The following is a 27,480-nucleotide window of genomic DNA, read 5'->3' as shown; positions in this document are numbered from 1 at the left end:
GTCGACGACGAGCACGACGATGGAGGGTGCCAGTCAGGGTGAGGTGGGGTCATCGTTGCGTGGGGGGTCGAGCCCTGGGGCCCCCCGTCTCGCGTGGGTCCACTCCGCCGTTGGGATGGAGTCGCGTCCCATTGTTTTGTCTGCCCCGTGTCACTGTCCTTGCGTCGTCGTCGTCGTTTTTATCGCGAGCAAATGTTGACGTCTGCACTTGACGGTGACAACGATGATCGTGACCCCGACGGCACCACCACCACGCCGGGTGGCGTGGCGCGGTTGACTTGGGCCCAGGTGGGTGGAAGCAATTGCAGCTGAATCTTTAGCAAATACTGGAGGATTCCGAAGAGCTATAAAGCTCTTTTTCACATGTCGAAATGCCACCCACCCCCCCCTCGTTCGTTCAACTTCCCCCACCCTCTGCATAGCCCGGTGCCGCCTGGGCCCCTCTCGCGCGTATGGCCTCGGCGCAGTTGCACCGCCTACACACTGCCCAGCAAATGCCACTGAGCGAGCGGCAAACACACGGGCTGGTGAGGAAATCTCCCTCCGGCTGTCCTCCGGCTTGTAGGGGCAGGGCAGGGCAGGGGTGGGGGGAAGGGGGTGGATGAGGAAGAAGGGGGGGTGGGGGGGGGGGTCGGGACCCCGGCGGGTTCGTCCTCGCCGCCGCCGGCGAGACAGCCGCGGTCAGGGCACGGCCGCCGCCACGAGGGTGGTGCGGCTCTCCCTCCTGGCGCGGCTCAGCTCGTGGTGCCTGTGCAGGAGGCAGCCGGCGGCGCCCAGCAGCCCCAGCAGGGCGCCGAGCCCCAGCAGCGCGAGGCCGAGCAGCGTGATGGGGCTGCCGTGCGCGTTGCGGCCGTACGCCACGGCGCTCACCGCCGCGCCGCTCACCAGCAGCGCCACGCCGAACGGCGCCAGGCACTTGTAGCAGGCGCCCTCGGCGCCTCCCGTGGCCGCCAGCAGCTGCAGCTGCTGCTGCTGCAGCTGCTGCTGCTGGTGCTGCGGGGAGAGCGAGCACCGGCCGGGCACCAGGCGGGCGCCGCTCGTGCCGCATCCCGTCGCTCCTCCTCCTGCTGCTGCTGAAGACGGCGGCGGCGGTGGTGCTGCTGGTGGTGGTGGTGACGATGCTGTCGCCTTGGGGTTGTTGGGCTCCGTGCCCGAGTGTGGACGAGGTGGCTCCGAGCGCCCCGACTGGAGCAGGGGCCCCTTCTGGATGTAACCGTCGGACATGGTGCCAGGGGTCACGGGGGGTCACGACTCGGGCCTTGCTCTGCCTGCATGGGGAGCGCGAGGGCAGGCACAGGGCAAGAGACGGCGGCGTCACATCAGTGGCTCTTCTGGTTGTCGAAAGCGGTAACCGGTTTGAGAATCGGTAACCGGTTTTAGAAAGTCAGGAACCGCTAACGCATCGCGGTGGAACCGTCGTTGTGAACGCACCGACGACGAGAAGTGCAGCGGATTGTTTCGACTGCCGCGGCCGGGAGGTGGCATCGAACCGTCGACCATCTGGACTGAAAGTGGCGCTGCGCTGACCACAGGCGCCACCCCCGCTGTGGCGGCTCCCTTCACTTCCCGGGTGCCGAGTTAATCAACAACAACAACCACCATCACCACCATCACCACCACCACCACGTGCAGCGTGCTCGCTGCTTTGGTGTCACCGGTGCTCTCCGCGTGCCGATTACCGCTAACGCAGCAATCACCCAGCGTGCGTGCCCGCGTGGGGAGACACTCATCAAGCGCTGCTGCGTTCGTGTGCTGATCTCGCGACCATTTATGGGGCCGTCCATAAATGACGTCACACGATTTTGGACGATTTTTTCCCTCCCCCCCCTCGTCACACGGCGTCACAAAAAGTTAACCCCCCCTCGAATATGACGTCACAAAGCTCTGCCCTCCCCCCAAAACCATATTTCCATTTTGAAAATAAAACATGCTTCAAATCGATTTAAACTATTGTCATTGTAGTGCGTATGTTATGTGGCGCTGCACTCTGATGTTGTAGGAGAAACACTTATTAAAAAGTCTATTTAATTAAGTAGAACGTGTTGTCTATATTTATTTAAAGTTGCGCATTTTTTCTCAACCCCCCCCCCCCCCGTCGTCACACATCGTCACAAATGTCTGATCCCCCCCCCCCCCAGGTACGTGACGTCATTTATGGACGGCCCCTATGTAGCACCCTTGCTTGACCACGGCTGCCCTTTACAGACAACTAACAACGGTGCGTACGAATGTAACGGTGGAAGATGAAGTGATTTCGAATGTACGAGAGGAAGTAAAATGGGCGAAAAACCTGCGGTGCGTGAATTAAGTAAAATACATTTTTTTTTATGTGACGAGAACGAATGATTATGAACGGATTTGATGGATGGGGAATGAGTGGGAGCCACGGGGGAGAGATTGTGAAGAGGGAGCAGGAACGGTCGTGGTTTAGAAGGCGGAGATTAAGGGGTCGTGGGATGAGCTAGGGGAGGGAGGAAAGGAAACGATTTAGCGACGATGACTTCTTAATGGCCCTGCTGACAGAGCCATATCGTTTGAATGGGGGGGGGGGGGGTCTTACTAATACCATCTGACAAATCCATAATTACCAAGGAAGCCTCACTCGGCTGACACTTGTTCATATTAAGATATACAGTAGCAGTAACTTCAACTTGTTGGTTCTTTCGGTAAAGTCACGTAGGTATCAAATAAAGTCTACCTACGTGACAATAGCATGGATCCCTGCAGTCACGAAAACTTCAAATCTCGATTTAACTTCAACTTGTAACGAGCTGCGCAGCGTTCACTCTCGTACAGCGAGGACGCACTCGGAGGCGCGAGCAGGAGCCGCAGGGCGAGCCGGTGCCCAAGCCCGGCGCTTCTCCCCCAACAGATGGAGGCACCGTCAGCCGGTCCGTGAGTGTTCGTACGTGGGACGAAACCGGAGCACCCGGAGGGGGGGGGGGGGGATGGTAGCCAGGTTCTCTGCAAACCTCCTGGCTACCATCAAAGGTTTGTACACGAAGCCATACAAATATACAAACACAGACATAATTTCAACCGTGATGATGGGTACAAACTTAGTAATCATTGGAAAGATGTTATCAACCACGCAAAAAAAGACTTAATTACATATTTTTGGACCATCTTATCTGACAGGCACTATTTTACTTTACTTTACCGAGTGTTAACATCCCCAGTGTTTAACAGTACTCTCTTCATTGTTCAGCCAGCACTGGTATAAACATGGGCATTTTCGTTCTTTTCTATCATGTGTATCAACAGGTGCTTGTACACACACATGTCCACGTACACTTGCACCCCACACTCTCTTTTGGCCTCCCCTCCCCCTCTCTGTCCAATGCGTTGGCGTGTGCAGCAGTAGTTGCTTGCGCACAACCACGTCCACGCCGCCGACTCTCGTGTACCACGTCGTGCATTCTTTTGGCCCCGCTCCCCCTCCCTAGGCGTTCTACGTGGCACGTCGTGCCGTCTTTGAGCCCCGCCCCCCTCCCTCCCGATACGTTCCATTCATTGGCTACCACATTCTGATGAGCTCCCCCCCCCTCTCCTCCCCCCTCAACTTACTTTTAAGGGATTACATCTTGAATCCTTGCCTCACTTGATGCAGCAAATCTGGCTGTGACGGTCCCACCTGATGACGGAGACTTGTGTTGCCTCCGAAACGTCGTGATTTTTATTTTATTTTACTTTTATTAATTTTAATATTTTTACCTACGTGATTTTCCCGAAAAAACCTAAGAATATGAATCCTTGCAGTCACGAAAGCTTCAAATCTAGGATTGTATTATAATAAATAGGATAAACATTTAAATGTTTTATACCATGTATAAAGTAATATATAGTATCGTAATTGTATAGTGAATATACAGCAGGGTGGGTAGAATAATACATAGTTTAATATTACAATGTATAAGGGATAGTAATACAGTATATAATTTAATGTTGGCTTATTGAAGAGTATATTTAGTATACTGATGATACTATGTAGTTTATACTTTAGTTGTTTACGTGGTGGTTTAGTTACTGCAGCTGCATACTATTAACATTCCTTCCCTTTATTAATGCTACCCCTATCCCCTCCCTTTGATGCTGCTAGTCCTGCATAATGCACGGGCATAATATGACTTTAAACCCCCCGCCCACCTCCTACGCATTTCACAAGTAGTACTAATCGCATATCTGCATTTCCCATAACTACGCTAAATTCCTCTTGATATGCAAATTATTTTGTCAAGGCGCTCTCCCCCCCCTCCAACCCAGCTAAAATAGTCGCTCCAAGCCTGGGGTGTGTCATTCACACTCTGTCTTCTCGACAGACCTGTTCTTCACCTGAGGACGGCTGCTTGCGTTGTGGCCGAAACGTCGTGAGAATTATTTATTATGTTTTATTTTTATTATTTTATTATTTCCATTCTACGTGACTTTACCGAAAGAACCAAGAAGATGAATCCCTGCAGTCACGAAAGCTTTAAATCGAAAAATCAGAACCCCTTGTTCACGTCGTCCGACGCCCGTGTTGGCCTCCCTGCGCTGGCTTCCATTTTCACGTAGAATCCAGTTCACAATCCTCCGGTTAACTTAACGAGGCAGTGAACCGTCTTGCCCCAGCCTACATCATTGACATGCCGCACCCACGTGTCCCACTCAAGGTCCACTACGATCTGAGGGATGCAGATCTTCTCTGCGTTCACAGCTCGAGGCTTATTCGGTCTACGGATGGCCGAGATGTCCGTCGTGTAGCCACCAGGACATGGAACTCTCTTCCACGAGATATCAGAGAGCTCTCTCTCTCTCTGAGAGTATCTGGACATTTTTTAAAATGCGTCTTAAAACCCCATTTATATTCGCTTCCGTTTGCTAAACTTTTGGTTTATTTCGTAAATGTATTTATGATATGTATTTATGATATGAAAAAAAATTGTGCTGAGTGCTGCTGCTGTGTCCTGTGCAGCGCTTAAAAATCCTTGATGAGAAGCGTTCTATCCATGTAATTATTATTAATGTAATAAATTATTAGTTAATCATTAATTATAAAGAAAGCAACGCTCGGTTAAATTATTAACTAATAGTTGTTTGCTTTATTGCTATTAACTATTAATTAATTACGGTGTATTAAGTAATCAATATTACTTACTGCTAATTCATTAATTATGAATGTAATTCTTAATGAATGTATTAAATTATCATGAATGTAATTCTTAATGAATGTGTTATATTATCCTGAATGTAATTCTTAATTAATGTATTATATTATCATGAATGTAATTATTAATGAATGTATTATATCATCATGAATGTAATTATTAATGAATGTGTTATATTATCATGAATGTAATTCTTAATGAATGTATTACATTATCATGAATGTAATTCTTAATGAATGTGTTACATTATCATGAATGTAATTCTTAATGAATGTGTTATATTATCATGAATGTAATTCTTAATGAATATATTATATTATCATGAATGTAATTCTTAATGAATGTATTATATTATCATGAATGTAATTCTTAATGAATGTGTTATATTATCATGAATGTAATTCTTAATGAATATATTATATTATCATGAATGTAATTCTTAATGAATGTGTTATATTATCATGAATGTAATTCTTAATGAATGTATTATATCATCATGAATGTAATTCTTAATGAATGTATTATATCATCATGAATGTAATTATTAATGAATGTGTTATATTATCATGAATGTAATTCTTAATGAATGTATTACATTATCATGAATGTAATTCTTAATGAATGTGTTATATTATCATGAATGTAATTCTTAATGAATGCGTTATATTATCATGAATGTAATTCTTAATGAATGTGTTACATTATCATGAATGTAATTCTTAATGAATGTGTTATATTATCACGAATGTAATTCTTAATGAATATATTATATTCTCATGAATGTATTTCTTAATGAATGTATTATATTATCATGAATGTAATTCTTAATGAATGTATTATATTATCATGAATGTAATTCTTAATGAATGTGTTATATTATCATGAATGTAATTCTTAATGAATGTATTATATTATGATGAATGTAATTCAGCAGCAGTCATGATCCTGCTGTAATGTAGTCCACCTGGCACTCGCACACCAGCCGATTTCATCGCTCCATCTCCTCGGGTGTCATTAACAACAATAATAATTCTAAAAACGAGTATTGACATTTATAAGACGACATTCATCCAGGGATCTCGGTGCGCCTTTCACGAGGCAAGCGTGGGTTTGCATCCTCACGTGCCCACAGCGAGCGCGTGACAGTGCGTGAGAAGCACGCGCATCAGGGCGGCGCTCGTGCCAGGCTAGGTGCGCATCGAATGAACGAAGAACGGCGGCGACCAGAGTGGAGCAGCGTGTACGTCCTGAATAATCCCCTCGTCCGAGACCCAAACATGGCGCTCCCTCTTGGCTCTGACTTTCAACCTCGTCTAAGCCACCGGGAGGTGTAGTTCACCAACCACATCGTGCCATCACCATGCCGGTGGGCACATCTCCTTCATACATCGAGTATTACTCAAGCCCAGCCGCAGTCGTGTGATTGTGTCCATGCAACCCAAACTATGGACCCGACAGTAAACGCCACTGTGGTCTGAAAAACAACAATTTCTGGCAATAAAACGAGGCACTAAGATGTCCAAACACCAAACAGAAACCGTTTTGCAAGGAATCAAGTGCTGCATTAGCCACGCGTAGTTGTGGTGAACATGCCAACAAACATTATCTGATAATATTTACATCGTCTTTGAAACTGTTTGATCTACACCAGAGACAGCCTTCTTTATGGCCTAGTCTCACCAATGGCCGAGCAGAGAACCCCAAATAGGCATCTATGTGGGGTTTGAACACCAGCTTTATTGCCAGATAAGGGTAAACGCTATTCTTATTCTTCATTCTTTGATACTCACAAAAATGGTCCCATGATACCACTGTGGTCTGCACACCTTCAGCTGACGAGGAGGAGGAGGGAGGGGCAAAGCCTCTCTGCCGAAGCCTCCTCGTCGCGGCCAGCAGCAGCCACAGACATTGACGCCGTCACCGCGCGCGATGAGAGAATAACGACTCCAAAAGAGGTCACGGGGCGGATCGGAGTGGCGTGAGTTGGTAGATCGGAGTGGCGTGAGTTGGCAGGCCACCGTGGACTGGCAGATTGTGCGAGTGGCGGTGGTGCCTCAATCTTGATTTGAAGCTTTCGTGACTGCAGGAATCCAGACTCTTTGGTTCTTTCGGTAAAGTCACGTGGGTAGAAAATTAAATGAATCACGACGTTTTGGGCGCAACACAAGCGTCCGTCATCAGGTGGGAAAGCGTGGTCTGCTGCTGAGGCAGACTGTTTTAAAACAGCAGACCATGCTTCGTGATGTATTTGATTTTGTACCTACGTGACTTTACCGAAAGAACCAAAGAGTGTGGCGGTGCCTCATTCAGGGAGAGAGCAGCCACCCGTTTTTCGGGACGCACAAGCGAGGCGTAGGTTAGAGGCGCAGCCCTGCAATGATTATGTATTGTGGTTATAGTGCGCTGCTACTTATGCAGCTAGCGAAGGATGCTACGTTTAGTGATGTGTGTTGAGTGTGTCGCTATTGTAAACTTTTAATCACATTTGTTGGGAAAACTGTTACGTTGTTTACATAGCATTGTTTTAGTAAGTTTTAGAGGGGCTTGGTTTAGCCCGATTTTTTTTTTATTTAGTATGGATTTATACTTTAATGTTTGATCTGTATTGTATTGATTGTTATTGGGATCAAACATAGAAATGAATTTTTTTGCACTTTTTGTACGCAGCATGGATGGGTTGTGCTTTTTCTGTAGGATTTTATTGTTTATTACGTATGTGATGTTTAGATTTGTGTACAATGAATTTTAGGTGTATCTTGTAATTTTATTGTTTGTTGCCGTTGAACCCAAATCAAGAGCCGAATGGCTCACGGGGTAAATCCTAATAAATGAATGAACTGAGCTGCAATGCCTCGCTCGCGCCGCTGTTGGCGGAAGGGCCTGCCACTGGAAAGAGCTCTAGAGGAGGTATTTGCGAAACTATTAAACTGAACTTTTTTTTTATTTGACCACGTAACCCTCACTGAAATGTACAGCTCTATTTTTTTAGAAGTGACCTGGCTATTACAAATGATAAACTCAACGAAGTGGCTTATCGTCATGTGGACATTTTATAGCAGCCAAATACTCCAAACCAGGGGCGGTTTCTTCATTAGGGCGATTGGGCGACGCACCACCAATGTGTGAAAGGGACTTTTTCAATCACATTAACAATCTCATTCAACCACAGAGCTATGCTAGCCGTTACTGTGCCTCTGGATATAGTCCAATCAGCGTCATGTCACGTTCTGTGGAGTACCGCCTCTTTTTGGGCGATTTCACTCCGGCTGAGAATCGCCCAGAGTGGTCCCATAGACTTACATTCAAAGATGATTTTTTTCGAAAGGCGGGCGCTGCAATGCATTCTCTATGGCTTCCGGGAGGGCTCGCACTAACGTGCTTACGTCATCATACGTCAGCACGTTTCAGTCAACAATTTTATTTGTCGCCACCTAGTGGAATTTCGATTTAAAGCTTTCGTGACTGCAGGAATTCATCTTCTTGGTTCTTTCGGTATAGTCACGTAGAAGGGAAGTAATAAAATAATAAAAATAAAACATAATAAAATAATTCTCACGACGTTTCGGCCACAACGCAAGTAGCCGTCCTCAGGTGAAAACCAGGTCTGTCGAGGCGACAGCGTCTGAATGAAACAGCACACGTGCTTGGAGCATGTATATAAGCTGGGTTGGAAGGGGGGAAGAAAGGGGGAGCCTTAACAAAAGAATATGAAATATGAAGAGGAATTTAGCATATTTATGGGAAATGCAGGTATGTGACTAGTACTGCATATGCCCGTGCATTATGCACTATTAGCAGCATCAAAGGGAGGGGATAAGGGTAGCATTAATGAAGGGAAGCAGTGTTAATAGTATGTAGCTGCAGTAACTAAAACCACCACGTAAACAACTAAAGTATAAACTACATATTATCATCAGTATACTAAATATACTCTACAATACGTTGAGTTGCTAACAGTAAGTAATACATTACAATTCTACGTCGTAAAAAAATATATAATATGCTTGCATCTAAACTTTATTCTCTTACATCACACGAGTCTACACCCTACTATATACTGCCATAGACAAACCCAACATTAAATTATATACTGTATTGCACACCTTGTAAGTGCCACGCTGCTACAAGGAGAGATGTTTCAACAGCATGGCCATACATTCCCTGTTCAGGCTCTGAACATCACTGTCAGGGCATACCCTATGTTAAATAAGGCGAAGCTGAAGACTGAACTGTCTGTCATTTATGAGAGTCCAGAATTCAAGGGCTGCTGTGGTGCACTAGCGCTGTACCAGGTTTTGCTGAAGTACAACCTACTGGATACTTTTTCAGAGACTGTTGCTCTGTTGAACATCCTCATAACCACTCCCATGACAACTGCTGAAGCTGAGAGGTGTTTCTCAACCTTAAAGAGAATCAAGACATTCCTGAGAAATGTAATGGGACAGGAACGTCTGAATGCAATGGCTATGCTTTCCATGGAGAGGGAACTAGTCAGGAACATGCCTGCCTTCAATGAGAGAGTAATTGATCACTTTGCTACTTTGAAAGAGAGAAGAGCAAAATTTCAGTATAAGTAAGCAGTGTATTAAGCGAGTAATGTGATGTAAGTAGTGTAATAATAGTGAGTATAGAAACAAACAAGGAGATGTATTGTAAGAGTCACTTTATTTTTCATTAATATTAAAGTAGTGAAGTTGCCTTTACATGCTTAGGCTGTTAATTTATCCATTGCATGGGTGGACCTTATCCTTATCAATCATCCAAACATTTGCCCCCCCCTGAGAGATTTTGCAGGAGCCGCCACTGCTCCAAACCAGTGGCGCTTAACGTTTACTGCGGCCTGCACACCTTTGGTTCTCAGGAAGGGCATCTCGGACCCCAGGGGATGCCTACATCCCAGGTTAGAATCCACTGATTTAAACGCGTGACGTTGATTCTAAATGTGGAGGGAAAAGCCGGAGGATCCGTATAAAAATCCACGCGACCACGGAGAGAGAGACACCACAAACTCCAAATATACAGCAGGCGTCAGGGTCGGGATCGAACCCACGACCTCCTGTACACCATGTGAGGTAGTTAACATCTCCTAGCCTCCGTGATGATGATGAGAGAGAGAGACGCCGCAAACTCCAAATATACAGTAGGCGTCAGGATCGGGATCGAACCCATGACCTCCTGCATACCAGGCGAGGTAGTTAACATCTCCTAGCCACCGTGATGATGATGAGAGAGAGACACGCAGACTCCAAATATACAGCAGGCGCCAGGGTCGTAATCGAACCCACGACCTCCTGTGTACCAGGCGAGGTAGTTAACATCTCCTAGCCACCACGGCGGCCCTTCGCCAGCGTGTTGAGAAATTTGGCCAAACAAACCTCGAACATCCCCCCCCTCCCCCCGTCGTGAGGCAGCCGCACATCGCTCACGGAGTTTCCATTGCGACAGCCACGCGCCAGTGGCAGAGAGCCCCCTAGCACGGGGAGGGGGGGGCTGGGGGGGGCTGGGGGGGGGGCTGGGGAGGGGGCTGGGGGCTTGGCCCCCCTGGGAAAGACTCGTCCCATCGTCCCCTCGCCCCCCACACCGACGCAGCCCGCTGCCTTCTAAGTTCAAGTCGAAAATGTAGTTATAGAATGAGTCATCATCATCATCACCATCAATTATCCACAGTGAATCATTACGCTATGTAACACAATTATTGTTCCTGGGTACTAAGTGTTATTTTTTAACTGCCTATGCCTAAATAGTATAGAAAGTGGTTCTTATTCCACACAAACTTTGCTTTTGTGACCAGGACCTTATTATGAATGAAAGACACAAATACACACGTTTCTCAGTGAAAATCGGTACATTTTTCAAAATATCAATGTCCTGGTCACAAAAGCAAAGTTTTTGGGGAATAATAGACATTTTCTGTATTTTTGAGGCATAAGCAATTAGGAAATATAACTTACTATCCAGGAACATTTTATTTTGTTACACAGTTCATCAACCAGTTATCATCACCGATCGTAATCACCAATGATCATTACCAATCATCACCGATCATCATCATAATCACCAATGATCATCACCAATCATCGTAATCACCAGTGATCGTTACCAATCATCACCGGTCATCATCATAATCACCAGCGATCATCACCAATCATCGTAATCACCAATGATCATTACCAATCATCACCGATCATCATCATAATCACCAATGATCATTACCAATCATCACCGGTCATCATCATGTCAAATCATCGTCACCAGTGATCATCATCAATAACCACCAGTCATCATCAATAACCACCAGTCATCATCGCCAAACATCACCAATCACCATCATCATCATGGACAATCATCACCTATGATGATTATTTTCTGAGGGGTCGGCAAAATGTTTACCGTCTGTTAATGCAGCACGGCAGCTGTGTGTGTTGTGTGGTGACCGCCACAGTAACGTGGACTTTCCTGCCGTATGAGCGTGGGGGACCGATTCATGGTCGGCTCATTTGACCCGCGATTCCTCCCTGCACTGCGCGATCGATGGAGGGGAATGTGGTATGAAACGCGAGTGTGTGTCTGTGTGTCTGTGTGCGTGTCTGTGTGTGTGTGTGTCTGGGTGTATGTGTCTGTATGTGTCTGTATGTGTCTGTCTGTGTGTCTGTGTTTCTGTGTTTGTGTGTGTCTGTGTGTGTGTTTGTCTTTGTCTGTGTGTGTGTCTGTGTGTGTCTGTGTGCGTCTGTGTGTGTCTGTGTGCCTGTGTCTCTGTGTCTGTGTGTGTCTTTGTGTGTGTCTGTGTGTATGTCTTTGTGTGTCTGTGTGTATTTGTCTGTGTGTGTGTCTGTGTGTGTCTGTGTCTGTGTGTGTCTGTGTGTATGTGTTTGTGTGTGTCTGTGTGTATGTCTTTGTGTGTCTGTGTGTATTTGTCTGTGTGTATTTGTCTGTGTGTGTGTGTCTGTGTGTGTGTGTTTGTGTGGTGTAAAAACATCGTCACTGGGGAGACAAAGGCGGCCGGGCGTGGTGTTGACCACCCGCCGCCTCGTGTGCCGTTCTGGCCTTCATTGTTGCTCGCTAACAGCACTTGCCCCATCAGTCTGTTACAGGCTACACGGGGGTCTTTGTCTTTGGTGTCGCGGTGAGCGCTACGAACCCGGCGGCCCGAGTTCGATTCTTGCTCACGGCCACCACCAGTGACGATTATCTGAACCGGTCTTGGGCCTCCCCTAGGTCGACTCAGCCTCAAATGAATACCTGGTGCGGTGTGGAGTAAACATCGCCGCTAGGGAGACAAAGGCGGGCGGGCGTGGTGCTGGCCACCCACCCCTTCGTGTACCGTGGTGAATGCGACAGGGTGGTGAGCCGCGAGTGGTGAGCGTGGTGAGTGGTGAGTGTGGTGAGTGTGGGAGTGGTGAGTGTGGTGAGTGGTGAGTGTGTGGAGTGGTGAGTGTGGTGAGTGGTGAGTGTGGTGAGTGTGGGAGTGGTGAGTATGTGGAGTGGTGAGTGTGTGGAGTGGTGAGTGTGGTGAGTGGTGAGCGTGGTGAGTGGTGAGTGTGCGGAGTGGTGAGTGTGGTGAGAGGAGAGTGTGGGAGTAGTGAGTGTGGTGAGTGTGTAGTGGTGAGCGTGGTGAGTGGTGAGTGTGGTGAGTGTGCGGAGTGGTGAGTGTGGTGAGAGGAGAGTGTGGGAGTAGTGAGTGTGGTGAGTGTGTAGTGGTGAGTGTGGTGAGTGGTGAGTGTGGTGAGTGGTGAGTGTGGTGAGTGGTGAGTGTGTGGAGTGGTGAGCGTGGGGAGTGGTGAGTGTGGTGAGTGGTGAGTGTGGGAGTGGTGAGTGGTGAGTGTGTGGAGTGGTGAGCGTGGGGAGTGGTGAGCGTGGTGAGTGGTGAGTGGTGAGTGTGGGGAGTGGTGAGCGTGGGGAGTGGTGAGTGTGGTGAGCGGTGAGTGTGGTGAGTAGTGAGTGTAGGGAGCGGTGAGCGCGGTGAGTGGTGAGTGTGGTGAGCGGTGAGTGTGGTGAGCGGTGAGTGTGGTGAGTGTGGTGAGCGGTGAGTGTGGTGAGCGCTGAGCGAGCTCGGCATGCGGCATCGCGCCTGTGACGCACGCGACTCCACTGCTCAAATCAGCGCGCTGATCAGACTCCATATAAATGCTAAACAGCGAGAACATCGTAAGGCAAACACACACAGCCCCTGCTCCGATATTCATACATACACACACATATATACATATATCCCTAAGTCTTGTTGTTGTTGTTATTGGACGCTACGGGTCACGACCGCACAGCTTCAACATGGCAGCTTGAAGAGGGGAGCCGAGCGAGAGAGGAGATCGCGAGACGCCTCGGAGCCGAGACGAACGGGACAGTGATGTATTTAAACGAAAACTAAAATGTGTGTTTTTTTTATCTTACCAGGTAAGGCCCACTGAGCTATGTGACCTGGCCATCACGAATGAAAGCTCAACGAAGAGGCTTATCACGTGGACATTTGTAGCAGCCAAGTGGTCAAAACGCGTGACGTTGCTTTCACATGTGGAGGGTGGAAACCGGAGGACCCGGAGAAAAGAAACCCACGCGACCACGGTGGGAGAGAGAGACACGCAAACTCCAAATATACAGCAGGCGTCAAGGTCGGGATGGAACCCACGACCTCCTGTACACCAGACGAGGTAGCTAACATCTCCTAGCCACCGTGATGATGATGAGAGAGAGAGAGACACGCAAACCCCAAATATACAGCAGGCGTCAGGGATGCGATCGAACCCACGACCTCCTGTATACCAGGCGAGGTAGTTAACATCTCCTAGCCACCGTGATGATGATGAGAGATAGAGAGACACGCAAACTCCAAATATACAACAGGCGTCAGGGTCTGGATCGAACCCACGACCTCCTGTAGACCAGGCGAGGTAGTTAACATCTCTTAGCCACCGTGATGATGATGAGAGAGAGAGAGACACGCAAACTCCAAATATACAGCAGCAGGCGTCAGGGTCTGGATGGAACCCACGACCTCCTGTAGACCAGGCGAGGTAGTTAACATCTCCTAGCCACCGTGACGCCCTTTTTAGCCCGAACACATCCACGTCGCCTTCGCCGAGTCCTCCAGACACTTACACGTGGAGCTGTGCGCACTAAACCTGTCCCGTAGGGCTCTACAAATGCGGGGCGCAACATGTATAGGATTAGTATTGACAGGCGTAGCTTGGAATCGAGTGGCAGAGCCGAGCTCCCATGAATCGTCTTCTCTCAGTCAGACTCGCAGCGAGAGGTCCGCGACAAACGAACCGCTCGAGTCGCGAATCCCCGCGACACCCTCCACACCGCGCGCCGTGCCCGCGGTGAGCGCAGCGGTGAAGCAGGTAGCAGAGTCGAGCTCGGCCTCGCACGGCGTGCCGAGGGGGCTTCATCCACACGGCGGATCGTGAATGATGATGATTATCGTTACAGACAGGCGCCTTCAGATCAGCAGACGTCTCAACTTGTTCATTATCGTCGCACGAGGTGGCCTCGCCGCCCGTGAAGGAACCTAGCGCGTTTGCTGTGCGCTCTACGAGCAAAGTAGAGACATCATTTCACTTCTTCAGAACTGCTGCCTCCGTGTGTGTAGTTTGCCGGCACCTTCGATTAGCGCGGTTGGCTATTTACGGTGCGAAAGAAGTTCAACGTACAGGGCCGTACATGCATCCATGCCACGTGGTTTGCTAAGCAAAGCGAGGAGAACTTGGGCAGAACTTGGTGGGCAGGACGCGCCACGGCTACAAGAGATGATGACAAGTCGGAGTTGGATTCCATCCACGTGATGCCCGGCGGTCGAGAGTCGGGCCGGAGTGGCAGCCAAAGGAGGGAACCGTGGAACGCGCGGAGATGGAGCGATGGAATCGGCGCCTGTGCGGACACCGCGGTGCACGATGAGTGACATCGCACGGGCGCGAGAGGCGGTGACGTCTTGGGGAGGCCTTCATCCAGCAGCAGTTGGTTCACCACGGCTGCTGATGACCACGATGACGCCTCGCGGCTCCGTAGCCGCGTGCGGTGACTGCCCCCTCGCGACTCTTTGGCTGCCCCCTTGTAACTCTTTGGCTGCCCCCTTGAGACTCTTTGGCTGCCCCCTTGTGACTCTTTGGCTGCCCCCTTGTGACTCTTTGACTGCCCCCTTGTGACTCTTTGGCTGCCCCCTTGTGGCTCTTTGGCTGCCCCCTTGTGACTCTTTGGCTGCCCCCTTGTGACTCTTTGACTGCCCCCTTGTGGCTCTTTGGCTGCCCCCTTGTGACTCTTTGACTGCCCCCTTGTGACTCTTTGGCTGCCCCCTTGTGACTCTTTGGCTGCCCCCTTGTGACTCTTTGGCTGCCCCCTTGTGACTCTTTGGCTGCCCCCTTGTGGCTTTTTGGCTGCCCCGTTGCAGTCAGCCGTTAACAAAAAACCCGTAAATCTTAAACGGAATTGAACGTAAAGATAATTGATTAAATATGACAGGCAATGGGTCACTACGGTATGTCTTGACAACAGGCAAACTGCGTTGTTAGGGACTAACTAAGGGGACACACACAAACTAAATAGACGCAGTTCATTCCATCACCTATTTTGTTGATGGTAGTCAGAATGTGTGGTGGTTGTTGTGGTTGTTGTAATCGCCTGCTGTGTACCCGCGGCTGTGTTCGTGTACAAGCAGCTCCGGCAAAAAGATAATAAAAAGTGGCTCCGCTTCTTCATCTTTGAAAGGTTGCCAAGCCCTGCTCCAGCACAATGCAATGCATCGCCGCTCTATAATAGTGCAGCTGTGTGACCACGACGAAGTTACCCCCCGTGTAGCCCCAACAGGCTGTTGGGGCAAGTGCTGTTAGCGAGCAGCACCTATGAAGGCCGGCACGGCGCACGAAGGATGGGGGTGGCCAGCACCACGCCCGGCCGTCTTTGTTTCCCCAGTGGCGATGTTTACACACCGCACCGGGTACTCATTTGAGGCCGAGTCGACCTAGGGGAGGTCCAGGACGAGTTCAGGCAATCGTCACTGATGTTGGCCGTGAGCGGGAGTCGAGCTCGGGTCGCCGGTTTCGGAGCGCTAACCGCTGCACCACCGCTCCTCGCAACTCTATCAACAACGCCTCGTGACACGGAGGAGCATCACCGCCCTGTGCACGACAGCCGGACCGACCACGCACCTCGCATAGCGAACACCCGACGCCGTCGGCCGCGGTAAATCCACTGCTGGATGAAGGCTCCCCAAGCCGTCACCGCCTCTCGCGAGAGTGCGACGTCATTCACAATCCACCCCGGCATCGGCACCCGAGACAATTCCATCGCTCCATCTCCTGGCGTGGCCACCATTCCCCTCCTATTGCTGCCACTCCGTAGTAAGTCCGTCATCCGTTTGCAGCGACGTGTCCTGCCCACGCCGAGCTCAACTTCCCTGAACAGTTAGAACGTCGCGTTTCACCGTAACACGCGATTCATAAGTTTACTGGGTTTTATTGGTTGTTGAGTCAGATCGCCGCGTGAGTGAAATGTGTGTCGGGCACCCTCCTCCACCCGAAACACAGCCAGGTAATGAATGCACACGTCACGTGAACACCGCTGCCGGTGCTGCTCACGCGGTAATCACACGTCGGGCACGTTTGTTCACCACGTGGCCACTTTAGTTAGTGGATGCGTCGGGTGGAGGAGGGTGTACGACGCACGGTTTTAACTTACGTGGTCTGACCCAACATTCTATTATTATTATTGTTCACGGTGCGTTTAGCCCACGTAATGTTTCTCTAACACACGAATATACTATCTTCATCTCATCATCCGTGGGTGCCACGGTGGTCAGATGTTAACTGCCTCGCCTGGTGTGCAGGAGGTCGTGGATTCGATCCCGACCCTGACGCCTGCTGCTCTATATTTGGAGTTTGCGTGTCTCTCTCTCTCCGTGGTAGCGTGGATTTTTCTCCGGGTCCTCCGGTTTTTCCCCTCCACATTCAGAATCAACAACGACGACATCATCATCATCACGCGTTTAGAGCGTTTGGCTGCTGCTGTAAATGTCCCCGTGACAAGCCAACTTCGTTGAGCCGTCACTTGCCAAGTCGCTTCTGAACAAGATCTGTAAAGCTCAGTGGGGGCTTACCTGATAAAATAAAAATTAAATAGTTTATACTTTTATACTTTTAGAACGTAAGTGGCGGTGACGTCACCACGGCGCTCGTGCCAGGCCAGGTGCACTCCGAGGCCACGTGAGCCCACTGCGTGCAGTCGGCCACACGGCTGAGTGTCTCACTCAACATTCGGAACCTTCTGCCAGCTACCATTCGAACGCAAGTTACACCGGTCCACAATAACAATAATCATACTCTATTATTAGTACACGCATATTCGTGTCATTCTACGGACACGGTTCGCTACGTACTGTGCGAAAGAAGATCAACGTACGTGTCTACAGATTCATATAATGTTGATGCAGTATACATACACGCGGAGGAAGCGCGCACACGCACTCGCATGCAGTATACATACACGTGCGGTGAGCAGAACCCTCGATGCTGCTGCTGCCTGTGGCCGTGATGTCCTTGCTACCGGCGCTGATGCTGCTGATGATGCTGCTGCTGCTGATGGTGCTGTTGCTGCTGATGATAATGCTGCTGCTGCTGATGATGATATTGATGGCTTTGTTGAACTCGATAAATGCCCTGGTGCGCGAGATCCGCAGTAGGTCCGCGGTGCATGCCCCGAGTCAACGTCTCGACCATTCGTCTATAGCTCCTCCTCGTACCTCCTCCTCCTCCTCGGCGGATCGGAGCTCCGTGTCGCCTCGAGGGTCTCGTCGTGGAGCGCGCCCCGCGCTCACGTGCGGAGCGCCGGAGGACGAGCGCGCACGCGAGCCAGCCTGTGCGTCTCGACAATCAAAGGTGTGTGTGCGCACGTGTGTGTGTGTGCACGTGTGTGTGTGCGCACGTGTGGGTGGGTGTGCACGTGCGTGTGTGAACGTGTGGGTGTGTGTGCACGTGTGTGTGTGTGGGCACGTGTGGGTGTGTGTTGCACGTGTGTGTGTGAACGTGTGGGTGTGTGAACGTGTGGGTGTGTGTGCACGGATGTGTGTGTGTGGGTGTGTGGGCAGGCGCGCTTGTGATGCAAGAGTGTTGGTGATCGTGCGCACGTGTTTGTGCGCGCGCGCGTGCTCTGATTTGGGTGCGCACGAGTGTGTGTGTGTCCCCTAGTGTGTGTGTCCTAGTGTGTGTGTGTCCCCTAGTGTGTGTGTCCAAGTGTGTGTGTGTTCCCTAGTGTGTGTGTGCCCTCGTGTGTGTGTGTCCCCTAGTGTGTGTGTGTCCCCTAGTGTGTGTGTGTGTCCCCTAGTGTGTGTGTGTCCCCTAGTGTGTGTGCCCTAGTGTGTGTGTGTGTCCCCTAGTGTGTGTGTGTGTGCCCTCGTGTGTGTCTCCTAGTGTGTGTGCGTGCACGAGGGTGTGTGTGTCCCTTGTGTGTGTGTGTGTCCCCTAGTGTGTGTGTGTGTGCCCTAGTGTGTGTCTCCTGGTGTGTGTGCGTGCACGAGGGGGTGTGTCAGTGTGTGCTCGCGAGAGGATGTCTGTACGTGTGACTGTGCACACACGTGTGTGTGTGTGTGCCCGAGTGTGTGCGCTCGCTAGTGTGATGAGCGCACACACACACACGCACTGACATGTGCGTGTGTGTGTGTGCGTGCGCGCGCTAACGTCAGTGTGCACGTGTGTGCGTGTGCGCACGGGGGGTGGGGGGGGGAACATCATGACATGGGATTCCTCCTCTGACGTCATTGGGGTGCAGGGAGCTGCGGGTCGTGGCGGGGGGTGGGGGAGTGATCGGCGCCGGGGGGTTGGTGGAGGGAAGAGGATGAGAGGGGTGTGGTGAGTGGAGGGGCGATTGGAGGGGGGGGGAGGAGGAGTGAGGAGGGGGGTAGCTGCGTGGTTGTTGGAGGAGGGGGGTGGAAAAAGAGGCCACCGCAAAAATGGAACAGCAGCAGCAGCATCAGCAGCAGCAGCAGCGTGGCAAGCGGCGGTGACGCGTGGCGGCGCGTGCCGACCCCCCCCCACCCGCTGTCGTGCGTCGCCACTCCGAGATGCGCGGCGCGCGCGCGGGCTGAGGCCGCCACCGTCTCTGCCTCGTGCGTCGTGTGCGCAAGGGGGGTGGGGGAGGGGTGGGGGGTGTGTAGGGGTGTGTGTGGGGGGTGTGTGGGGGGGTGTTGGGGGGGGTCGTGGGTCCAATATCAGTGGCGAATGTTTGGACCGGTTCTGCGCTTTCCTCGAGCTCGGCTCAAGCCATCAATGATGAGCGACCCGGGGCGGTGTGTGAAACGTTCGGCACTGGGGAGACAAAGGCGGCCGGGCGTGGTGCTGCTGGCCACCCGCCCGTACCGGCTTTCATAGGTCCTCGCTAACAACACTTGCCCCAACAGTCTGTTAAAGGCTATAGGGGGGATCGTTGTCTTTGGGGACCATTTCGATTATTTGGCCGACATAAATGTCCAAGTGATGAGCGATGTGGTGGAGCAATCATTCGCGATAGGCTCGTCGCTTCTGACAAAGAAGCTAAGAGCTCAGGGGGCTTTACCTGTTCTCGTGATTTGTTTACGTTTCTGACACTTTGCACTCCGATCGTGTGTTTGTGTTGTTTGTTGTTGTAACGTTCTGACCCCGTGCCCCCACTGGGCATCTGTAAAAAAAAGCTTCATAGCTCATCAGATTCCTCTTGCAGGATAAATACACGTTCCGATTCTGTATCGTGCAGCGCGATAATCAAGACCAGCACTGCGCGTGGCGACGCGCAGTAGGGAGGAGGAGGAGGATGTGTTTGTGTGTCGAAGCCGTGAGACGAGGTCGCATTTCAGACGCGATATGAAAGCGCATTGTGATTGCGATGGAGCGCAGATCGGCCGGGACCCGCCTGAGAACGAGTCCTGAGTCTCGGACGGGCTTCCCCGGATGAACACGAGGGCCACCGCGGGGTTTATTCTGTAGGTCAGAGCGGAATGTCAGAGCGTGTCGCTGCTCAATCAAACCCAGTAATCGCGTGTCGCCCCACGCAGATCCGTCTCCGTTCGCTGGACCACATCCAGAAGTGAGAAGTCCACCGTGGCACGACGTGGCACCGATCTCTCTCTCTCCCTCTCTCTCTCCCTCTCTCCCTCTCCCTCTTTTTTTTTTACGATCAGTGGAAACAAGAAGATGTTCGGTGTATTCGGCACTTTGTTTCGTTCATCATTTCGTATTTTTTTTTTAAACGGGGCTTTATGTAGCCCTCGCTCGCTCTCTCGCTCACTCTCTCGCTCGCTCGCTCTCTCGCTCTCTCTCTCACTCGCTCTCTCTCTCGCTCGTTCTGTCGCTCATTCTCTCGCTCACTCTCTCGCTCGCTCGCTCTCTCCCTCTCTCTCTCCCTCTCTCTCTCCCTCTCTCTCCCCCACGTTGCTGCTGTTTACCTGCTGCAGTGTGATGGCCGGTGGGTTGGAATTGCCTCTAGGCGGCAGCCAACGGACGGGGGTTCGGGGACATTCGTCGCGGAGACGGAGCGCTGGGATCAGTTGGCGTGCAGCAGCTGGGAGGATTGATTCGTCGCGTGGCCGTGAATGTTGGCGGCGGTGGCGGCTTGGGATGGCCTTCATCCAGCAGTGGATTGATCATAGCGGCTGCTGCTGCTGCTGGTGATGGTGGTGGTGATGGTGGTGATGGTGGAGGTGATGCTATTGATCAACTGTGCTTCGTGAATTTGTTCAGAGAGGACACACAGAACACTCAGAGGAGGGCGGCACAACACATACAGTGGGCGCCGCGGTGGTGAGATGTTAAATCTCTCGCCCGGTATGCAGGAGGTCGTTGGTTCGATCCCGACCCTGACGCCTGCTGCTGTGCATTTGGAGTCTGCGTGTCTTTCTCCGATTTCCCGCCTCCACATTTAGAATCAACGTCGGCAACGCGTTCAGAGGATTTGGCAGCTGCTCTAAAATCCCCACGCGACAATACGCCTCTTCGTCGGGCTATCATTTGTGAGAGCCAGGTCGCTGCTTAAAAAAATGGGCTGCAATAGGTCAGCGGGCCGCCTTACCTGGTTAAAGAAATAAATAAAACTTTTATAGCTTTAGTTGAAACGAATCCTAACCGTGGACGCGAGCCAAGGCAGCGGTGCCCATCGCTTCATCGCCACTCGCGTCAAAGACCGTGCCTCCGTTGTGTTGACGTTGGCGAAGTTCGTAGATTTGGAATGGGGGAGCAGAGGTCCATCAGCAGTGGGGGGCTGAGCCCCCTTCAGATCCACAGCCCGGCGCAACGGGGCTGAATGGCGAGGATGAGGAAGATGAGGAGTGGTGATGATGATGATGAGTGGTGATAATGATGAGTGATGATGAGTGGTGGTGATGATGATGAGTGATGATGAGCGATGATGATGAGGAGTGGTAATGATGATGAGGAGTGATGATGATGATCCCACTTGGGCGTAACTAAAAACTCGCGGGACAGGCTGCACAATTGAATTGTCACAGTCGAATACAATAATGAAGGCACGAATTATGCGGAATGTTATCCTTAAAAAAAATCAGGGATCTGGCCTCGAGCTGATATTCGGGGCTCCCATATTTTTGGGGCCCTACTATTGTTGCCGACTCTTCACTTGCTTAGCCCCACTCACCGATGAACGTCGTGATGATGATCATAATGATGATAGGCTTTGCATTCACGAGAAAGTTTTGGCGTTTAGTTGAAATGCTCTTTTGTAAAGTGCCGAGTCTTAGCTAATAACGGTACGTGGTGCACCCCGATCTTCTCGCATGTATCCGAGGACTTTCGGGTTACTTGGGGACCCTACACGTTTACGTTGTTTGCTTGTGACGACTGCTTTCTATCATTTTGTTATGCGTATCTCGAACTGTATATATATTTGGAGTGTCTCTTTTTATTTAAATTCATGAATCCTGGTCCTTTTGAAAGCCACTTTGGTGGAAACCCTCCACATTGTGTCGCTCACTGAACTCTGACTGATGCCCCATGATGGCACAGCAGCACCCAAATTTACGTCTCTCCCCCCTTCACGTCGTCACTTGGTGAGTAACACCGCGACCTGATGATCTGCGTCGCCTCAACCCGCACACTCACGTCGCTGACAGCGGCATCGTCGTCGTCCGTCCTGTCTCGTTATGCGTCGCGTCTCAACCTTCGCCTCCACCACCACCACCACCACCCACCCACCACCACCACTACTACTACTTACCCTGTAAGTCGCTTTGATTTGCGTCGTTTCCATATTCGTCATCGCACCTTTCGGGAACGTATCCCCCCTACCCCCCGACGTTAACCGGGGTATCACGGTGAAAGCAAACATTGCGTGGCACTGTGTGGCTCTTGACTGGCACGGCTCCAGCAAGGCGCGTGCTGGTGGTGGTGGTCGTGTTGCTGTTCCTGCGTCAGTGCAACGGTCGGCGCTACGCTACGCTACGAACCCGGCGACCCGAGTTCGATTCCCGCTCACGGCCAACACCGGCGACTATTATCTGAACTGGTCCTGGGCCTCCCCTAGCTCGACTCAGCCTCAAACGAGTACCTGGTGCGGTGTGTAAACATCGCCACTGGGGAGACAAAGGCGGCCGGGCATGGCGCTGGCCACCCTCATCCTTCGTGTGCCGTGCCGGCCTTCATAGGTGCTCGCTAACAGCACTTGCCCCCTACAGTCTCTGTACCCCGCGTGTGCGTCACTAAAGACCCCTGGTGGCATTTGGTGCTGCCCACTGACATGGCCCCCCCCCAACACACAAAGAGTGACAACACCCCCCCCCCCCATCATCGTCGTCATCGTGCTGCTGTCAAACCCCCAATGGTTTCACACGTGTGGCGGCCCCTCTCACTGACGGCATCTTCTCGGCGACAGTGACCCCCCTCTGAGAATTAGCTAAGAACGCCGGCTTAGGCTATGCGGGAGATCTTTGTTGTTGTTTGTTGTTGTTTATTGTTGTTGTTGTTGTCGCCACTGTTGGTGCCGCTGCTTCTGTTGTGCCGTGCAGTGAGTGGTCCGCCAGGCGCGTGCACGAGCCACGCGCCTGGCTGACGGGCGTGATGAGCGCGCCGTGCACTAAGTACGTGTGTGTGTGCGTGTGTGTGTGTGTGTACGTGTGTGTGCGTGTGTGTGTGTGTGTACGTGTGTGTGTACGTGTGTGTGTGCGTGTGTGTGTGTACGTGTGTGTGTGTACGTGTGTGTGTGTACGTGTGTGTGTGTACGTGTGTGTGTGTGTGTACGTGTGTGTGTGTACGTGTGTGTGTGTGTGTACGTGTGTGTGTGTACGTGTGTGTACGTGTGTGTGTGTACGTGCGTGTGTACGTGTGTGTGTGTACATGTGTGTGTGTACGTGCGCTACGTACGTGTGTGTGTACGTGTGTGTGTGTGTACATGTGTGTGTGTACGTGTGTGTGTGTACGTGTGTGTGTGTGGGTACGTGTGTGTGTGTACGTGTGTGTGTGTGGGTACGTGTGTGTGTGTACGTGTGTGTGTGTGTGTACGTGTGTGTGTACGTGCGTGTGTACGTGTGTGTGTGTACATGTGTGTGTGTGTACATGTGTGTGTGTACGTGCGCTACGTACGTGTGTGTGTACGTGTGTGTGTGTGTGTACGTGTGTGTGTGTACGTGTGTGTGTGTGGGTACGTGTGTGTGTGTACGTGTGTGTGTGTGGGTACGTGTGTGTGTGTACGTGTGTGTGTGTGTGTACGTGTGTGTGTACGTGCGTGTGTACGTGTGTGTGTGTACATGTGTGTGTGTGTACGTGTGTGTGTGTACGTGTGTGTGCACGTGCGTGTGTGTGTGTACATGTGTGTGTGTACGTGCGCTACGTACGTGTGTGTACGTGTGTGTGTGTACGTGTGTGTGTGTACGTGTGTGTGTACGTGCGTGTGTACGTGTGTGTGTGTACATGTGTGTGTGTGTACGTGTGTGTGTGCACATGTGTGTGTGTACGTGTGTGTGTACGTGTGTGTGTGTACGTGTGTGTGTGTACGTGTGTGTGTGTGTACATGTGTGTGTGTACGTGTGTGTGTACGTGTGTGTGTGTACGTGCGTGTGTGTACGTGTGTACATGTGTGTGTACGTGTGTGTGTTGGAAACATTTAGGCTGGCCTGCCTACGATCCATCCTGGGTTTAACCAGGCTGGATTGTGTGAGGAGCTCACAAATCCTTGAAAGATCTGGGCAAAGTCCCATCGGTGAGCTCTTCCGGCAGGCAAGGCTGCGTTGGCTGGGTCATGTAGCCCGCATGCCTAGCCACCGCATGCCTAAACAGCTTCTGTACAGCCGGATCGAGGGGGTTAAACGGGCGTGGCACGGGCTAGAGAAGAGATGGAGTGATGTGGTACAGGAGGACGTGGAGCTGAGTGGACTTGCCGATGACTGGTACCAGCGGTGTCAAGATCGGCCTCAGTGGAGGAGGCTCGTGAAGGACGCTACTGGGCAGTTGGAGGCAGTCGCCCTCCAACAACAACGGAGGGCGGAGGAGCGACGCTCACAACAACGAACGGAGCGCCGGGTGGCTAAAGCACAGCAAGTTGGTACAGTAGGGGGCAAAAGTGGTGCATCAGCCAGTCATCTCGGTCATCTCGGTCAGTCGACCCGTGGCACCTGCTGGGTCTGCCCCGTGACCTCCTGCCAGCGGGCGTTCGACACTTCACGTGGTCTCAAGGTGCACTTGGCCTGGCACAAGCGTCGTGGTGACGTCACCGCCACTTAGTGGCGAATGGCGGTTGTTGTTGTTGTGTGTACGTGTGTGTGTGTACGTGTGTCTACTAGGTGTTTTACTATTCAATAGTTTACTATTAAATATTTTACTATTCAGTTTACTCTTCAATATTTTACTATTCACTATTGTATGATTCACTATTCATTATTTTACTATTTCACTATTCAATATTTTAATTACCTATTTTACTATTTAATACTTTACTATTCACTCTTCCACTATGAATTAATTTACTATTCACTAGTTTTATTTTTCCAGGTAAGGCCCACTGAGCGATGTAGCTCTTTATTCAGAAGCGACCCTGGCTATCACAAATAATAGCCCAACGAAGTGGCTTACCACCAGAGGTGGGACAAAATCATTGTTATGCAAGTCCAAGTCGAGTCGCAAGTCATCAAATTCATGACTCGAGTCTGACTCGAGTCCAAGTCACATGACTCGAGTCCACACCTCTGCTTACCACCACCACCACCATCATCATCGTCGTGGAGATGTACAGCAGCAGCCAGCACTCCCCACGCGCGGCGGTGATGTTGTTGATTCTCAACGTGGAGGGGAAAAACCGGAGGACCCGGAGAAAAATCCAGCAGGCGTCAGGGTCGGGATCGAACCCACTCTCTGCTCAGTTGAACACGTAGACTTTTGCGACAATTATTATCCAAAGTAGAGAGGGGTTTTGGGTGGAGTGGGGCTGGTTAGATGGCGTAAATATAAAAACGTGTAGTTAAACCCGCCACCACCCGACGCAGCCAATGAGAAAAGTCTGCCACGCAAATAGAAACACCCCAATGAGCAAGACCACGACCTGCTGCGTACCGGGAGAGGTCGTTCACATCTCCCGATGCCCCTCTGCGTGCTTGACCCCCACGCCGCCCAGGGGGCTGCGAGCCGCCACGGACGACAGGCGGCCACAGGTGGGCAGACGGGCGGGCGGGCAGTGTCACAGGGGACAGGGGGCGGCCGTGTTGTCTCTCTGTTGTGGGTCCGTCGCCGCGGAACGAGCGGCACGCCGCACCGGACCACACCGGAGCCACCCGGCACTCGTGACGCGTTCCCCCCTCTAGGGAGGGTTCTTTTGCGTTTGTTTGTTGTTTTGGTTTCCGTTTCGTATTCCCGAGTCGTCTTATCTTTGGCCCGTTTTTTTTTTCGTTGGTTTGCGGTTGCACCGGCCGGCTTGCCACGGTGGCCCATCGAGCGCCGTTGTTTTCCCGGCGGTCCCAGTTGACGCGTGGCGTGCAATGGCCCCGTCTTGGTGTCTTCGCATTGTTCGGACGCCTCCGATTTGCACGGTTAGCCGCGCACGGTGCGAAAGAAGTTCAACGTTAAGTGTGCACATTGAGGCCAATGAGCTGTGGAACGTACACCGCTTCTTCAGATGTGGACGCATAGAAGTGCAGTACAACGACGATGTTGTTGCTGTTGCTTCTGCTACCACGGGCCCATCGCGTTGCCCCGCAAGCCCGATGGCAACCTTTGCTGGCGCACCGTCACCCGTCCCAGCCCTCGAGGTGTGGGGCATGCCAGGAGATTCGGCTGCCCCAATCAACACTCATCGCTTCCCAAGCCGCGGGATCAGTGGCATAACGAGCAGCGTGGGGGCATGCAGGGGGGGCCCTAACCCCCCCATCCCCCGGTGGCCAAAGCTACGAGTTGGGGGCCCCCCTTGACAGCCACCATGAGATTTGTTTTCAACAAAAGTGTCAAAGGACAACACTTGTTTAAAACACGGTTTAAATTGTTTTTTACGGAAATGCTTTCATTAATGTCCCACGTTTAATATGCAATTAGAACGGCAATCTTTGGCTTCCGCAAATTGCGCATCGCGGGTTTGTTTCTAAGGTCATCACCACCATCACCACAGTGAACCACAGACACGCTCAGAAACCAAAGACACGCTTAGAGACCCACAAGAATATGGGGTAAACCGTGTGGGTTGACACGGTATGCATTTGCGCATCAACTATCTGCTGCTGCTGCTGCTGCCATGGTTTGTGTGCGGCTGCGGTGTCGGGGTTCCTGCTGCCCGTGAGCTGACGGTGGAAGCCAGTGGGGGCAGAGCTTCTGACACGCGATACGGTGGAGGCAAGTTACAGATTCGGAATGATCTGAACCCCACTGGGACCACACGCGATGCTCTCCGTCTTCGTCCGATCGATCACTCGGACACGAAAAGGTCAAATTCTGATGGTGACCTTGGCCGATGTCAACTGCTGCTGCTGCAGCGTCCGGCTCCCGTCTGCCCTTGAGGTCTTCCCTGCGGCTTCTCATCTGTCCACATTCCACCGCAATGCGTTGAGCGACGTGCGTCTCTCCTAAGTTAAGCTCCCCCCCCCGCCCGAACACGTGTGTGTGTGTGTGCACAACTTCTTTCACGCCGTACTTAGCCAACCGTGCTAATCGGAGGTGCATCCCATCCACCACCCCATACGTCAGCAGTGCTTTCTTGCCACGCTCCATCCACCTATTCCCAACGTGGACTTTGTAAGAATGCAACGTTCCATTCCGAATGTGTTGCATCACAGCGGATTCGCATGGCCCCCGACAGCCACGAGAGCAGTGTTCTGCACTCACTTTCGCCGATAATTATATAAGAGACCATCAGTGATGGGGGCCGCCACTCATTTGAAACCTTTGGGGGTTTG

The 27,480-nt window shown here is 51.4% G+C and overlaps 1 protein-coding gene and 1 long non-coding RNA gene across 3 annotated transcripts; one reads left to right on the top strand and one right to left on the bottom strand.

Moving 5' to 3' along the window:
* On the bottom strand, positions 1–18,776 carry TMEM100 (transmembrane protein 100). Of its 2 annotated transcripts, none has more exons than XM_078873037.1 (2): positions 17,619–18,776; positions 1–1,268 (listed from the first exon to the last, which is right to left on the bottom strand). In XM_078873037.1, the coding sequence occupies exon 2, from the start codon at positions 1,222–1,224 to the stop codon at positions 682–684; it is 543 nt and encodes a 180-aa protein (XP_078729163.1). In that variant the 5' UTR covers positions 1,225–1,268; positions 17,619–18,776; the 3' UTR covers positions 1–681. The 2 variants fall into 2 exon arrangements, with proteins under 2 accessions (XP_078729163.1, XP_078729165.1); XM_078873039.1 differs by having other exon boundaries at positions 17,875–18,776.
* On the top strand, positions 17,862–22,038 carry LOC144944679 (uncharacterized). Its single transcript, XR_013639611.1, has 2 exons — positions 17,862–18,010; positions 20,557–22,038. It is a non-coding gene; the product is annotated as an uncharacterized LOC144944679 (long non-coding RNA).
* Positions 22,039–27,480: the final 5,442 nt, after the last annotated feature.

Source organism: Lampetra fluviatilis, chromosome 35, assembly GCF_964198595.1.
Source record: "Lampetra fluviatilis chromosome 35, kcLamFluv1.1, whole genome shotgun sequence".
In the NCBI taxonomy this organism is placed as follows: Eukaryota; Metazoa; Chordata; class Hyperoartia; order Petromyzontiformes; family Petromyzontidae; genus Lampetra; species Lampetra fluviatilis.
The sequence above is the reverse complement of the archived record's forward strand: the minus strand, read 5'-3'. Positions and strand labels throughout refer to the sequence as shown.